Source organism: Accipiter gentilis, chromosome 15 (genome assembly GCF_929443795.1).
Source record: "Accipiter gentilis chromosome 15, bAccGen1.1, whole genome shotgun sequence".
Classification (NCBI taxonomy): Eukaryota; Metazoa; Chordata; class Aves; order Accipitriformes; family Accipitridae; genus Astur; species Astur gentilis.
This window is the reverse complement of record NC_064894.1, coordinates 15,925,920-15,942,310: the sequence shown is the minus strand read 5'-3', so window position 1 is coordinate 15,942,310 and position 16,391 is coordinate 15,925,920. Positions and strand designations below refer to the sequence as shown.

Sequence of the window (16,391 nt, the reverse complement as noted above, 5' to 3'; positions counted from 1 at the left end):
CAGGCTAGACAGGAAGGAAACCAAAGAAAGGTAGCAGACAGCTTAAGGACGAGATTAGGAAGCAGCAGTCTGATCTGGAGCACTTACTAGCAGTGGCAAGATGCTGGTGGCCAGAAACCACTTGTGGTGGTTGGCGAGGCAAGGGACTCCTGGCAAAGCAGTGGAAGCAGGGGCCTTGGGGGCTCTGAGAGGAGCTGCGGGAGTGCTGTGGGCTAGCGGGGGGGGGGGGGTGGAGGGGGGCGGGCAGGGCAAGCGGCTGCCAGGAAGCCCCACCGAAATCTCAAGCAGCGGGCGAGTAAGAAGCCCGTTGGGAACTAACAGCGGCTGGGAAACGCGGCCGCAGCGCGGATGAAGGGGGTCGGGGAGCAAGGGACAGCAGCCGAGGGGCGGGCAGCTCGCGCCAAGGGGAGCGCGGCGGGGCCTGCGGGCGGGCCGGGCCGGGGACCGCGCCTGCCTAGAGGGGCCCTACAGGCGGCGGGCAGAGGCCCAGCGGGGGCCGGGACCACTCGCTGGCAGGACGGGGCCCCCAGCCGCCTCCCGCAGCGGCGAGACCCAGGGCCGCGGGGAGCCGCCTCACGGGCGGCGGTTGGGGGCGCGCGCGGCGCTTCGCCCTGAGGCGGGCTGGGGGAGGAAGGGAGGGGCGAGCGCGGGGCGGGGCGGGTGGCAGGGAGCGCGGAAGGGAGCGGGCGGGCAGCCCTCGCTGCCAGGGCGGAGGAGATCCGGAAGGCGGCGGAGGGAGAGAGGGAGGGAGGAGGAGCGGACGGCGGCCAATCGGCGCCGCCGCGCTTGCGCAGTGCTGTGGTGACGGCGGCGCGCGGGACGAACGGAAAAGTGTCCGGGCGCGGAAGGGGAGCGGCGCCTCCGGCAGCGCGCAGGTACCGCGTCGCCCTTCCTACCCGCTCTCACGGCCCGGCCCGGCCTGGCCTGCCTCGGGATGGCGGGCCTCACGCATCCCCCCGGCCCGGCCCGGCCCGGCCCGGCGGGGGAAGCGCCTCCGTGGAGAGGAGAGAGCGGCGCTGGGCCGCAGGCGGTACGGGTGGGGGCCGCGTTCGCGGCAGGTCCCCGGCGGGTGTGCTGCCCGGCCGGCGGCTCTGTCGCCAGTTCGCAGCTCCTGCCCGCGGATGGCAAGCGCCTGGGAGGTTCCCCAGCGTGGCTGGCCGGGAAGGTTGCGGTGCCTGAAGTCAGTAACGGGTTCCGCTGGATCGGGGCTGTGGTCGACAAGGACAGAACCGATGTGAATTGCGGCCGTGGAGAGCTGCCCTTGTTGTACCTTTTTTCCCGGTGCTTTTTACCGTGTGGCGCGATTTTGATACTCTCAGTTGAACAGACTTTCCGTAGAAAGTCTTCTTCCGTTTAGGCCGTTCCCTTTAGCTGCTTATTTCTGCCTTGCCAGCCGCGCTAACACACCTGTACGTGGGGTCCTGCTGTAAACTGGAGCACTGAAGTCATTCTTAAACTTGAGAGTTGCACTGCTTCTGCTGCACAGCCGGCTGCACCGCTGGAATGTGAATGAATGGGGGAAAGGCGGGACGGGAACTGTTTTCTTTTTTTCCTTGAGCTCATTTTTCAGTCAAGCCTCTGTATTACCAACCTCTAGCCGCGACGTAAACTGGTTCCTGCAAGAGCAGTACCAAAACCTGCCAGAAATGAAATTGAAAACTTAATTTAGAGTTTTAATTATATTGTTTGAATAAATATCATTGTAGGACTCCGTGGCAACTGTTGCTTAGTTCTGCTCTTTGCGTATGTTGTATAAAATATCAATTCACTGATGTTAAGCATACAGTGAACCTTCTTGGATGTGATCTTCCTTCTCCTTTGCTTTTGTTTCTCTTTTTTTCAGATTCTTGGGAAGTCACTCTTCTTAAATAGAAACTTCCAACTTTAGCTATGTCAGAATCAGCCATACGGTCATTTTCTGAGCTTTAAAACTTCAGCACTTCAGGGTTCCTTAATTATCATGTGGGGTGTATTTGCTGCTTCTTAGAATGCACTTGAGCTGTAATGTTGCCTTAAAGTCATAGAAAACTGGAAGCCTGTATTTTCATAGCATAGCTACTCTGGTCACAAAATGAAGTGTTGCTGAAAGTAGCTCACCCATGTCTTGTAATGCATTCCTGCTTCTTATTTTACCCTAGTGCTAGTCTAACCTCATGAGTAGTCAATTTAGAGAACTAAACCAGAAGAAAATGAACCTATTCTGGGTTTTGTAGTCACTGATGTGACTCCTTGAACAGGTTGTGATGGAGGAAGATGAAATTGCGCAAAGCGGCAGAATCCTGTGGCAGGGCATGAGACCATGATGGCCTTTCTTGGTTGATATCTATTTGTTAGTCTGATGTTACAGTTAGTCAGATCTGTGTCCTCACCTCAGCTGAAGGATTATGGGGAGTTGTAACATGAGAAAGTTATTAGAAGAAACACTGTGAGTGTTTTTTAATTTATCTATTTATTTTCTGGATCAGGTGGAAACAATGGATGATGACTTTGTGGCTTCTTCCACGCCTCCGTTTCTCACTGAAAGCTTGGAGATGGCAATGGAAGTGGAGAATGAGAACTCAAAGCCGCCTTGTTTTTCTTGTGCTTTTGACAACCAAAATGGAGGGAGAAGCTTCTCTGCAGAATCTTATTTAGCAAGTGGGTCTCTTAAGAGGTATGGAGGGGTTTTTTTGAGTTACAACTGTAATACCCTTCTAAGATGCTCTTTCCACTGGTGTTTGGTGCCCCTAAATGCTGACAGAGTTTCCAAATCAGTTTGTTCTTCAGCTCTTATAATCCTGAGATCAAGTTGGTGGTATACCAAAGGGGGCAGGGCAATTGTGTTGATACACTGCTTTGAACAGTGTTTTAGGTCCAATTCCTAGCTTTGTGAACTTATTTTAAGATATTGTAAAGGAGCTGTTACAAGCCTGTTAGGACACTTCAAAACTGGCCTGTTGGGCAACAGCATCTGAGACCCCTTAAATTTCTGAGGAGGCTGCAGCACTGCTTTTTCCAGTCATATGCTCTCTTCAGTGCTGGCCCCTTCTCTCTTTTCCATGTGATAGAAACAAACCTGCTCTGCCCAGCTTCCCCAGATCGCTGGGACTGTGCTTTGTAGCTTTAAGACCATCTTTCTCAAAGCTCTACCTTTGCATGCATTCTGGATTTAAGGTTCAGGAGTTGCATGCATAACAAGTACGTATTTTCCATGAGGTTCTAAATGTTACTTTGGTTTAGTTAATACCTTCTTTACTGTCTGTGATCCAGCTTAGTTTTCTGTGCCATTTGCTGATCCTGCAGGGGTTGTCTTGTTTTTCCTACAAAAGTGTAATCTTTCTGTCTATCTGTCTGTCCTCCTGCCAAGTCTTATATTTTGTGTGGTTACTTTGGGGATTTTTAACCTTCATTTCCACAACCTCTTCTGTAAAGCCTTAAAGGGGGTTCCACTGCACCTCCCCTATTCCCTACCTTTTCTACCATATTATTGTTTTTGTTGGGTCAGAGCACATTCATTCAAATTGATGTCAAGTAGAGGATTGAGAGAGCCTGTGTCTGCAGGAACGTATCAGTAGTGGTTTCCACACTGGCAAAGAAACATTTCATGACAGAAACAATTTCACGCGGAAACTCACTCAGGCGCTTGTATGTAGACAGGTTTCCCAGATCTCTACAGTCATGATAATACTGTTCTCCTCTAATTTATTCACCTTGTCTACTTGGATTGTAAATTCTTAGAAAAGCCTGAATGTGAGGGACTCCTCTGTCATTATCTAGAAGAGGGGTAACTGAATTTAATTGCTAAAGGCTTCAAAACAGACCAATGGTTAAGCAGGTACCAAGTGAACTACTGGTTTTGTGGGAGATTGAGCCAATTATTCAGCAGATGCTCTTTTTGCCTCTGAGAACTGAATTGGTAATAGTGCATAGTTCAAGAAGAATACAAATTTGGTGTGTAATATAATGAAAACCAAGTGCTTGCCCAGTACGTTTTTTTATTTTTAAAACCAGAAATATTTCTTGCATATTAGTGAATTCAGCTTCATCTACATATGAAAAGCAGTGGGAAAATTCTGAAATAATTTGCTTTGATGCCTTTGTTGTTGTTATACAGCTCGCTGTGATATTTTTTGAAAGCATATTAATGAAATATTTTTATATTTGCACAATTAGTAATGTTTTAACAATTCTACACAGATGTCTGATTTTCTCCACTTTGAGCAAAATGGTAATTCTGATTTTATTTATTTTTTCTTTACCCAGTGCAAAGGGTAGTCATGGCCTAGTGTTAGTTTAAGTTCTAATAATGAAGTCACATTTTGTGACCCTCATCAGTTCACCTGCCTAAAAGTGTGCTTTATATATTTTTATATTAATAAATGTGCTTTTATCAGTGTGTTCTAGGTAAATATTATGAAATGTATCTAAGGGAGCAAATGTATGCTCTAGCATTCGTTATTAGGCATGTAGTGTACATGGAGACAGATTGCAAACACACACGTACAGTGGCGCATGTTATCTAACATAGCCTCTTCTGTTAAGGACAGTCTGTACGTTGTGTCTCAGCCTCTTTGTAAGGATTAAGATGTTTCAGGGTGGTAGCTTGTTAATTTTTATTTGTTTCTGAAATATACTGTGCCCTGTGACTATGTCATGTTTTTATGCTCTTGAAGCTAGGAGTTGTCATATTTTATGTACTAACTATTATATTGCTATAAAAGGTGTAACAGTCTGTCTTTTGAGAGCACTGCTACTCCTTCCTATCTACAGTATACATGTTGCTGATATACTGATAAAATATCAGTGGTACATAAGCCAGTTATAGATACTGTATTCTACAGGTTTATTACTGGGGAATGTATGAATATTGTTGGCTCTGTTTTACAGGGTTTTGCTGAGACTAGATCCTTCTCCAAATGACTATGAAGAAGATGTAGTGGAAATGTTTGGCTTTCAGTGGGTTACTGAAATGGCATTAGTTGAATCCTGTAGACTTCTCTTTGGATTACTTAGGTATGGTAATGTTCATGTATTTTATAATTAACCCACTTCTGTAATTATACCCACCTTAAGATTGTAACAAACTTTTATGATTTCACTATCAAATACTTAAAAAGGCTGTGGGCTATGCAATGCATCCAAAAAGATTATGGTGTCTTAACACTCCACTGATGGAGTAAGACACAGATGGAATTATGGGAAGAAGTAAATTTTGTGTCACAGGTTGCTAATATTATGTGACTTAATAATAAGTTTCTAAGCAGTGTGGTGCATATCTTAGCCATCATCAGATAAAAATTGATAAGTATAGTTATTACAACAGAGTGTTGTGATTAATTTAGAAGGCTCTAACTTCAGAATATATGAATAAACTATGTAAGATTTCCTTGAATGAGATTGTGCTACCCATATAATTAAAGTTGTCTTTTGAAGGCTTTACGTCCTTTTTTTGTGCATAAAGAAAAAATGGAGGTTAAAAATCAAATACCGTAAATGCTGGATGCAGCACTTTCTTCAATTGTTTGGATTAGGGTAGCTTCAGCAATCTCTTCAGATACAGTTACTCAGTGTTTGACTAATTCAATGTAGATGTTTAATCTGGTCAATGCAAATACACAGATCACTGATAATCCTCTTTGCTTCTGATAATCCTCAGGATGTACAGCACATACAGAGAGTGGATGGGAGAGGAGCTTTTGTATGATTCCACAAATATATGTGATATATTCCATCATTCCTTTGATTGTAGTGGCTTCTTCCATCCCTTTAGGGTATGACCAAGGGCATGATGTGAAACATCATTAATAGGGTCTGGCTTATTGAAACACAATGGCATAGATGGCAGGAAGTATATTAAAACCAGTATTATTTAGATATGCTTGTTTGATGCAAGCTTTGACTTCACTGTGATTTAAAAAAAAAAAAAAAATTAAAAAAATCTGATAATGAAGGAGATAAGAGGATAACTTAGTTAAAAGAAACACTGTATCCCTTTCAGCTTTTAGTCTGAACTGTTTATTACCTGTTTATTAACATAAAATCACTGGGCAGTGAGAGTGATGTAGTTGATTTGTTGAATTAAATAGATTTTTTTCTGTAATGTAAACTGCTCTGTAATTGTAATAGAGATGAACCTAAGGCATAATATATTGTGGTTTTGAAGTTATTCAAGCTATACATGTTTTAAAACCTACTGAACTTGTAGGAGTAATGGATTTCAGCTACCTCTTGGCTATGAGAGTTTGGTTGCTAAGCTGTCTTTTGGTGTGACAAGTCCCTCTGCAAAGATATTCTCCCTTTCAGTTCATTTGTTCATTCATAAAATGGAACATTTTCATTTACAGACCAGTTGACAAGTGACAGTAGGAAAACTCCTTTTTCCATTGCAGTAGTCGTAGATGTTAAGTACAAGTTATAATGATTCTTGAGGACAAGGTGGCTGTAAATAGGTCAATTTATGAAGTACAGATAATATCTGTGTTTAAATACATGCTTACAGAAACCTAGTCTTTTTTTAATGTGTCCATAAATATTAAAGATTGTTGTTATTTAAAAATATTATAATAAATAATAATACTATACAGCAGAACTGCAAGTTAAAACTATTAATTGCACAATAAAAAAAATTCTTACCTATTTTTTTATGTGATGGAAGCTGTGTGAGTCAAAGTGAGTAAGTATACCCGTTGAAGTGGGTATATTAAGACAATATATCTTTGACTGATTAATAAAAAGAAGTACCAGTTTAACTGTCAAAATATTTATTTGCAAATCAAATGATTTAATAATTAACAAACATGAGGATCAGTCTTTGAGGTACAAATGCAGATTGAAATTAAAAAGACTTATTTAACTGATGATATCTTTGTTATGCTTCTCATGCCCAGTTTGTGCTTTTATTTCATCAGCCCACTGTATTCTGTCTTTTGTCAATTCAGTGGAGAGTCTTTTTTTTTTTTCCCCTTTCTGTGTGGCTCCTTTCTCACTCTTTCTTTCTCTAACCTTCAGCCTCAACAGCCTTCTTTCATAAAGTCCTCATGCTTTAGACTTCCTTCCTTTCTACACGGTTGAAATACTTGAAAAAAATTTGTGTAGAAATTCAGTTTTGATTTCAAAAAAAAAACCAAACAAAAAAACTCCACAACTCACCTATATGGCTGAAGATAATCTTGAGTAGCTGGTGTGATTTTATCTAAGGAAGGAAGAGCTAAGGAAGATAATTTTAATGTGTGCCTGTGCTTTAATATGCAGGTTACAACCTGGGGTTTTGAATCCTTGTGGGCACTTCCTAGTTTTCAATTTATTTTCTTCCTAAGACATTTGATCTGGGTTTGATCCAAGTATCCTGTTTTTGAATCCTTCAGTAGTTGCTGCTTTGACTGTATAAGAAATGAGGCAGAGAGCTCCTTCCTCAATTTATGCAGCATTTTCTTTCAAAAGTCTGTCTTACACAGTTGCACTTTTCACATATTCACTTTAGTACTGTGTTATCTCTGTGGAGACTGTACTTGAAGACCACTTAAAAATAACAGTTGTTGCAGAATATGGCTGAGTACTTACCTATGTTACAGATTTTTTTAAATTTTTATTTGCAGTAGCAGTTAGCAGCTTCTTTAAAGATGTTCTCTCTCCCCCCCCAAAACTGAACTGAGTTTTAATTCTAGACACACTTTCTCCTTTTACTCTGCTATATTTGTTGCTCTTTCTCTTTTGTGCTCAAGTTAAGCAGCAGACCACCCTAAGCAGGAAGCGGGAAAAGCTGCTGACAGAATTCACTAGTGCTCATCCACAAGTGAATTAATTTAGTATATACTGAGTGTATGCCTTGAGGGCTAACTTTCAGGTTTATCCTGTGGTCAAATATGAAGTGGAGTTACACTTGTGGAAAGATCACTTACAGGGAATGGCTTTCGAGGTTTGTGTGTGTGTGGTTGTTTTTTCCCCTCTCACAATATTTAGCTAATTTTGTGTTTGTTGTTACTGTGTTTAATGTTTTAAAAACAAGCAAAAATTCCATCCGTTGTCATTGCTTCACACTTGGATGTGTCTGTTGCCTTCCACTAATACTCTTTCCTAAGTTACATTTCTGTAAGCTTTTTCAGAAATACAAAGCAAGAAACACCTCTTGCCTCTTGCTGTTCTATTTAGACCTTACTAAGATGTAGTTAAAGGACTTTTACCTATATAAATACCATAAACCTTTGTATTCCTTTAATTAGGCAACAGATACACAGACTGGAAAACCTAGTACAAATGAGTTCATCTGATTTTGGTAAGTTGAACACATGTAATCTGACATTGGGATAGGTATCTGACTACCTTTTCATTATAGGCTTATATTATCACAGATCACATTGTGCTTTGACTCTTGACCAAGGGCTCATGGAGTGGGCCACAGGACAGCATAAGCCTGCAGTAAGGGTACAAATATAGGGAACCAAGTGATGTAAGGTAGTGTGAAAATACATAGTGGAAATGTTGTGAGTCAGTTTGAAACCAGATCTGCCTGTATAGTAGGTACACAGGACAATCCTGACCTTACTGACCTTAGTGGGCAATTTTGCATTAATTTGACTTGAACAAGATGTCACCCCTAAGGTAGAATTTGGTGAAACTGTTAACTTGTTTAATTAAAAATGGAAAGTTGCATCAAAACTCCCAATAACTATTTTAGTTACAAAGGTAGTGGGTTGGGACTTCTTTCAGTGTTCTCTTGGCTTACATTTAAACAAGTTAGTTATATTTGCTTAGTTTAGAGTTATTTACAAACTTAAATTATCTTTGCAGCAGGATCGATAAAATGGGATCACTACAAAATGCTTTGTTTCAATTAAACACTAAGGCATGAGAAGCAGTATGTTTCTGAAGGATTATTGCAGCCTTGGGCTTATTCTAAGTTTGAAGGCTGAATTACTTAGCAAGTTGAGAAGTAATTACTCAGAAATAAACTGTCTGTAGTATATTCTCATTACAAATAAATTGCTAGTGTTCTAAGAGTGTGAGTGAATATTTTTACACATTATTATTTTGGTTTGGTATTGTCATGCTCTGCCATTTAAATCATTGTTATGAATTTATCATCAAGCTTCTTTCATATGCTTTTGTTGATTGTATCTTAAAAGTCTAACTTTGCTGACATTGAATACATAAGTGGAAATAGCCTTATTTTAAATTAAATTTGAACTTTGATATGGTAGCCGGACATCAAGAAACTGTTCTGTAGTTCTTTTTCCCTTAAATTTAAGCATCTGCTTGGTCCTCTTCTCTGTATCCTGTTCTTCCTCTTGTCAAATAAGCTAGTAAAATAAATAGCTGTTGAATTTTATGCTTTGCACCAGGCTTTCTTTGTGACTTAGAGCAAGTCACTGATCCATCTGTGACTCAGTTCCTCCTTTATACAAGCAGGCTGGTAGGAGAGGGGTGTTGCGAGGAGTAAAATATTTGAAGTGATCAGGCAGTGTGATGTTAGGTATTATTGATGTCTTAGATAAATGCGCTGTTGCCGCTGTTTAAAACCACAGTTTAGAGTTTTAACTCAGTAAGTCTTTGTTGTGCGTATAAGTTTTTACAGATATCAATACTGTATATTTAATTTCCTATCAGTCTTAATGAGCTTTGGAGACTTGGTACTGAGAACTGTGTAATGTGGAAGCCATATAAAATCTTTTCTTATGCTCTGTGTTGTTTTGTCTTTTTTTGAAAATACCTGATCTGTTCTTAACACTCTAGTGTTCCTGTTTTGTTCCACTTATTTCATCGCTCAATGATTTATGACAGTATGCAAAAGATTTTGTAGTGAAACACTGTAATATAAAATTTTGCTTAAACACAACTTCTGAGAACTTAGGGTAAAATATTTGTTACTGCTATAAAGCAGCAGTAATATCTATAAATATTTCCTTTAGAACAGAGTGATTGGAGCCTCTAAACCTGTGGTTCACTACCATGGCAGATCCTATGGCATCTTGAGTGGTAGGGGTAGGCTGTACACTGGAATATTATGGTACTTGTACCAGTTGATTTGCTTCACTCTGTGAGTGTTGTTGCTCACAAGATGTTGAGATAGGCTTATACGCACAAAACTTTTATTTGTGGGGTCCATAACAAGTGGCATATGTGAACTTCAAGGTTACCTGGAGGGTATAGGGGAAACAAAGGAGAGGCAGCGAGCAAGAAAAGGAAAGGGAAGACTCCCCAGTGGCCAGCTGGGAAGAGGAGCAAAGGCGACTGCCTTTCCCTGGACATGCAGTCAAACGCAGCAGGCATCAAAGAGTTTTTGCCATTCATCTCCTCTAGCACGATACACTTTCATTGGGGCCTGCCCAAACTCCTCGTTTGCTGTTCCCATTTATGATGCTCTTAATGATTGGCACATGCTTAATCAGGTACATGTGTTGCAGGCTAACTGATTGCTAAGCATTTGCATATATATATTTATATTATTGGGCAGTAGTTATTGGGTATTTAAATGACTGTATCTGCTTTGTTATGCACTAAGTTTCATCTGTGTCTAGTATAAGCTGAAAGCTACAAGGCAAGATGTGGGAATAAATGAGTGATTCTCACACCAATGGCAATAGCTTCCAATGAATTTCTGCCATAATGATGGTGTTTGAGCTTGCAGGTGCAAGATAGGGAGGGTAGCACCATGAGAACAACAGCTTCAGGGAGCAAAGGAAAGGAGACATATAGCCTCAATAAGTAGCTGAAAGAGTACAGACCTGCAAGTGAAAGGCAGGCTACAGGATCGTGAGTGGATGCCTCTTAGTATTACACATTTTAAGGCACTGTGCAACAACATGATCCTTCCTAGGAAGAGAAGTTACAAAGCATATTTCCAAATAAGTCCACCTGCTTAAGTCCCTCAAGAGAAAAGGATGCTGAGAAATTGTTTTACACGTCTTTTCTGAAGGTGTCTTGGAAGCAGACAGGGAGCAGGGCAGTCGGGTTGAATGATTTCTTCTAGCCCTGATTGCTTGCCTCTGCCACCTTTCCTGAGGGACTGGATGCCTTCTTTTCTCTGTGTATCTGGATATGTGCCTGAGCTGGTAAGATGAAGAGTGGATCCCTCTGGCAAGATGACATTTAGAAGTGGGTTTTTGCCACCAGTCACCTTCCAAGTTGTCCTCAGAAAAGAGGGTGGCTTTCCAGTGGTCTTGTTTAATTACTGGGGAAAATGCACATTACATGAGTCACAGTGTGGGCACATCTGCTTTGAGCTGTTGATCTCTTTTACTTCAGGTCAAGCTGCAAACTTGCACTCTGAAGCAGAGACCATCAGGTGTCAATGTACTGAGTTTTTGCATTATGTGAAAGTTTTCATCTTCAGGTGAGATTTGCACACAATTTACCAATTTATGTACTAAGCTTTGTGTAGCTGCTGCTTATCTGTTTTCTGATTTGTGTGTCTGTGTATGTGTGCTTAGGTATCTGGAGCCCCCTAAAGTGGAATATGATGGAATGCTCCATCCATATGAAGAACTAGAAGCGCAGTTGCCATCCGTGTTGGTGGAAGAGCTTCATGCTTTGACCATGCACATTGGTCACCTTTGTGAACTCCCTAGTAGTGTCCTGGCAGCATTTACAATTCAACATCAGGCAAAGGTTGATGTCTTTTATAAATTTATAATTTTTTTTTTTGTGTAACAGTACATATTCAACTTGATAAATTTTGGCTGAATAAGAATTAATCTTTCTTCGGGCTGAAATTGAAGTTATGCTTTGTATTTCTTTTTTCCCCTTTATTAACTAAGTGCCATCCCATAATTGGCAAACTCAACTAATAAGCTCTGGATTTTCCACTGTTGTTTATGTTTATACCTTATAGCTTTTTAGAATTCTTCTTGCACTGAACAAACGATGATATCTACAGGTAGATAAGTAGGCTTGAATTAGCGTGGTATGTTTAAAAAATTCCTTGGTGTTTGTCCTTACTAATAGTTAGAATTTCTGAGCTTCCCAGTAGGAGGGGCATTTTTTTTTTTTAAATACATTCTGAAATCTGACTCAAAATAGGAAAAGATCATGCATATAAAGAAGGAACGTGCAGACATGGAAGTAGGCACTGCAACATTAAACACTAATGAAGTATACACCATTAATATTTGTGCATACATATAATAAATGCTTTTAAATCTTTTAGAAAGAAGAAAGAATTTCAGTCTTGGGTTGTATAAACTAGTATCTGGAGAGGAATGATCCACTGGGAAGCAGCATTTTGAATCTTTCTGTTCATTGAGCTTGTCAGTATGGCCACTGTTGAGCTGATGAAAGAAACAGTAATTTCAAGTAAACTTTACAGAAGAGAATATTAAAATTTTGGAATTACTTTAAGAGCACACTTTTCTGGAAAGGATAACTAAGGCTGTTGTAATCTGTCAAGCTTGAATCAAAACATTGTGTTTAAATTGTAGTTTAGATCAGATTAAAGAATTCATGAACATCCTTTACAGACAGAATTAATTGTCATGAAGGTTTTCTGTTTGTTTTCTTTTTTTTTTTAACTAAATGGCATTTTTTGTGGGTTACAGTGTATTTGATCATAGATCTCCATAATGTTCACCACAGGCAAAATGTGTGCACATCTTCACGTCTTTGTACAGTATCCAGAATTTGCTAAAGAAATGTTAAAAATAAATAAATGTGTATATTTCCAATCACAGGTCTTTCCCCCATCATGGCATTTACTACACCTCCACTTGGATATTAACTGGCTGGTATTGGAAGTTCTTCATGTACTAAGTGAAAAAATGATGAGTAAGTATGTAGGTTTTTTTCTTGAACTTATTCTTGTACATATGACTTATCTAGTTTTTTCATGTTAATTTGTCTGGAATCATTTACTACTTTTGGTAGTTTTTAAGCATAGCTTTACTTAATAGGATAAACTCAAATATGGTGAAGGCAGGTTCTTTGTGAATCTTCATGTAGCTGAAATTAAATTAAATAGCATTAGGAATTTGTTCTATCAAAACTTGACCAAGATTACGAAGTTTGTTCTCAACTGATGCTTACAACATACTCAATAACAATACGCTTTTTGACATCACAAATAAAAATACATTTGCAGAGATTCAGAATGCATAACAGTGGACAGAAATTTGATGAAAACAACATAGAAAAAGTGTCCAAGGATGGACCAGAGCAAAGAATCTCAGAAGAGAGAATTTGTATTGTTAACCATATGTGATGCTAAGAAAATACGGGGCAAAAGAAGAAGCCTCAGTCAGAGGAGTTTCTAAAAGTACAGAAAAAGAAAAGGGACTTTTTTCTGAAGTCTTTAAAAGGGCAAAAAGTAGATTGGTAAGAATAAGCTGTTCATAGAAGCTAGATAAAAAAGGTCATAGAATGCAATTGAAGAACCCAACTTCAAGTTAGTTCAGTTTGCTGAAGAATTGTTGAAATACAGAAGACAACTTTATTTGCTTTGTGAGAATTATATCTATTGTTTGTGTCCATGCTAGCAAAATAAATCACAAAAATGTATTTTCTTCTATAATCGTAGTGTCACTACAACCAAACTTACCCCCCCACCCTCCTGTTACTATAAATTATCAATATAAATTCCATATCGAAATTGCAACAATTGGGAGTAATGTTGAGGTCCAGAAGGAATGCACTGTATGTTTAGTGCAGGTAACTGGTAATGAATCTGAACTCTTGGATTAGCTTTTGTCTGCTCTGAGTTCTGTCGCAACACAGCCTTGCTCAGATTAATGCATCTTCACTGTTTCTGCATGTCTGTGTTACTGGATAATGTGTGGGTTGGCTGTTTGTTCTAGCATTTTCCTTTTGGGGGGCTTTTTGGAGAAAGGATGGGAAAACTTGGAGGCAATTTACTGTCTGGAATTCTATATTTCTAGATAAAGTTCTGAGTAATGCAGTAATCCATTTTCGTAAGAGAAAGCTTGTGCTTTTTAACAACAAAATTTACTGGTCAAGACAGTAGTATCTCTGCTTATATTATCTTGTCTTATGTGCCTTGTAGAATTTCATAGGTTCTCATCTCATTCTGTAGAGTATGCTGAGTAGAAACTTCCCACTGCTGAGACCAATGGTGGGATAGTGGGTTCAGGGCTTCACCCTGCATTTCCAAGAATAAAATACAGGCTCGTTCCACTGATGTCAAGGGAGTTGTACTGTTGAAATGCTTGTGGGATAAGATCTTACAGCCTCTTAACTTTACCATTTTATCTGTGTTAATGTCTACAAATGCTCAAGTTGGAATATGATCATGCCAGCTTTTTACATCAACACATCCAAATGAAAGTGTTAGACCTCTCCAGAATTGTTTGTCATCAACTTGGATATCTGCAAAACATGTCATGGTTTCAGAACATGCGCACTGGCATGTGACAAAAAGGAACTTGCAGATAAATAAATCTTTATTCCACTGCAAAAACTGTGCCAATAAAAGGCTGTAAAGTGCCAAACTATTTTACTGTCAACCAGAATAATACCAGACTTCAGGGTAATAATGCAGGGACTAGTTTGGTCTTAGAATGGATGAACTTTCCCAAATGAGTTTGTAGATTAAAATTACATACAGTTCAACAAGCCAATCCTAAAGTACATAGAATAGAAAAAAAAATTCCTCTCTGTCTTGTATTCCTACAGCCAGGACTAAATAGGTCTAACTTTCTTTTGTGTTTTAGGACAAGTTGTATATGCTAACCGCTTCATAAATCTAACCGGAGAGAATTTAACCAGTATCAGTTTATTTGAAACACACTGTGGAAATCTCATATCTGATTTAATAAGTTTGTCCATCAGCAAGTACATAAAGGTAACTTTTTTCTTTATATAGGACACAGGCGGTTAGATGCTTGTATTGGGACCCATATGAATTAGGTATTGCACCAATGCATAGATGATTTCTTACTGCTAAGTTTTAAATGTTATGTATGGATTTATATCCCCATGTTTTAAAGAGTGTTATTTGTTAGGAGCTAAAATTGTGTTATATTTATTCATGACCATCTGGCAGTTGAATGAGAGAGTAATATTGAAATGCACTGTATACAGATCAGAAGTGAGTGCCACATTTCCTAAGTTCAGTGTTCCAGGTTTAATGCCAAACATGGCACAGTCTAAAAGGTTTAGAGCTATAGGTGCAAAAAAAAAAAAAAAAAAAAAAATCTTTTCAAACCCTCTCAACAGAAACAAAAAGAGAGTAACTATAATCCTGGCAGTAAGCTAACTGGACACTTACAGACTGTCATATTACAGTTTATTGTTGCACTGCTCCTATTTCCACAACCTCATCTTTCTGTTACAGCAATTTTATGTTTGTCAAGGGAAAACTTGTCCTTCTCCTTTCTTTTCTTTTTCTTTCCTTCTATAGCTGCAGTGTTTTTCTCACTTGTTTTGAGCACTCCAAAGCTAGAAAGTCATAATAGCTCTGTATAGCAGCTAGTAAAAGAACTACATAATCTTCTTTGTGTCATTGTGAAACCTGCTTTAGGTGGGCATGTGTCATCCACAAGTGCAGGACTGAACTCTGAGAATAAGTAGCAGTGACCACTGTATAATTTATGTTTTCCTAGTACAAAAACATGGAAAAACGGAGTTCCCCTTTATTCATATTACTGTTGGGGGGTGGGAATGGCTGTACTAGCATTTGATAACTATTCTTTTAAAGTATCTTTCTGTAGAGAACTCTGTTACCTTTTAAAATCAGTTTTAACTATTAAATTATCAGATAATACTGCAACTTCCTGCCCCATGAAAAGCAAAGAGATGAGAGTAATTTTTTTAAAGGAAGATTCAAATAGCATCTGTTGACCATTGTGCTTGATGGTAGGCTTTGAAATGTCAGATGTTAAAATGAGAAATTCATCCTACTTCCAAGAGCTACATTACAAGGGGGGAAGATTATTTTTTTTTGCCACTCCTTTCTCTTCGTCTCTCTCTGGGCTTGAGCCTCACAGCTTCAACTAGTTCTGTTGGAGATTGATTTCTGAAGTGGAGCTTGCACTTGAGCTGGATAACATGTCTTCAGCTGGTGCCTTCTCTAGTATGCATTCATTGCTATAATCCAGTAATAGAAATAATGTCCCTCAATACTGTTGAAAACAACCGATACCCATAATAGATGATGCTGCCAGATCATCACTAAAACACGTCATTAAGCTTTTGGCTGAGAATATTCAGAAGTGCAGCTCTTAACATTGTGGGTATCCTTGAAAGGACGGATGTAAACTCTAATCCACCAGACTCATATTTGCAGATCTGTTTCTTGGGGCAGCTCTGGTATCAAGACACTTGACTTGGATCATGTACTGAGCCCATTGTGCTCTGAGATACATTTGGCAGAGAAATGTATATCCTTGGATATCTTCTTTCTATTTTCAGCAGCATATTTCTGGCACCAGAGCTCTATTGTCCTGACAGTACCACAGTTTGAAGTTATA

At 39.6% G+C, this 16,391-nt stretch overlaps 1 protein-coding gene across 2 annotated transcripts in view; it reads left to right on the top strand.

Moving 5' to 3' along the window:
• Positions 1–811: 811 nt before the first annotated feature.
• MMS22L (MMS22 like, DNA repair protein) overlaps positions 812–16,391 on the top strand; it is a 98,669-nt gene continuing 83,089 nt past the window's right edge. Inside the window, exons 1-8 of one of the 2 annotated variants that reach the window (XM_049817626.1) lie at positions 812–875; positions 2,466–2,653; positions 4,867–4,992; positions 8,199–8,251; positions 11,221–11,308; positions 11,406–11,583; positions 12,642–12,735; positions 14,634–14,764. In XM_049817626.1, the coding sequence (XP_049673583.1) occupies positions 2,475–2,653; positions 4,867–4,992; positions 8,199–8,251; positions 11,221–11,308; positions 11,406–11,583; positions 12,642–12,735; positions 14,634–14,764 (849 nt within the window). In that variant the 5' untranslated portion in view covers positions 812–875; positions 2,466–2,474. Of the gene's footprint in view, positions 876–2,465; positions 2,654–4,866; positions 4,993–8,198; positions 8,252–10,953; positions 11,028–11,220; positions 11,309–11,405; positions 11,584–12,641; positions 12,736–14,633; positions 14,765–16,391 lie in introns of those variants that run through there. The other variant, XM_049817627.1, reaches the window with a different exon arrangement.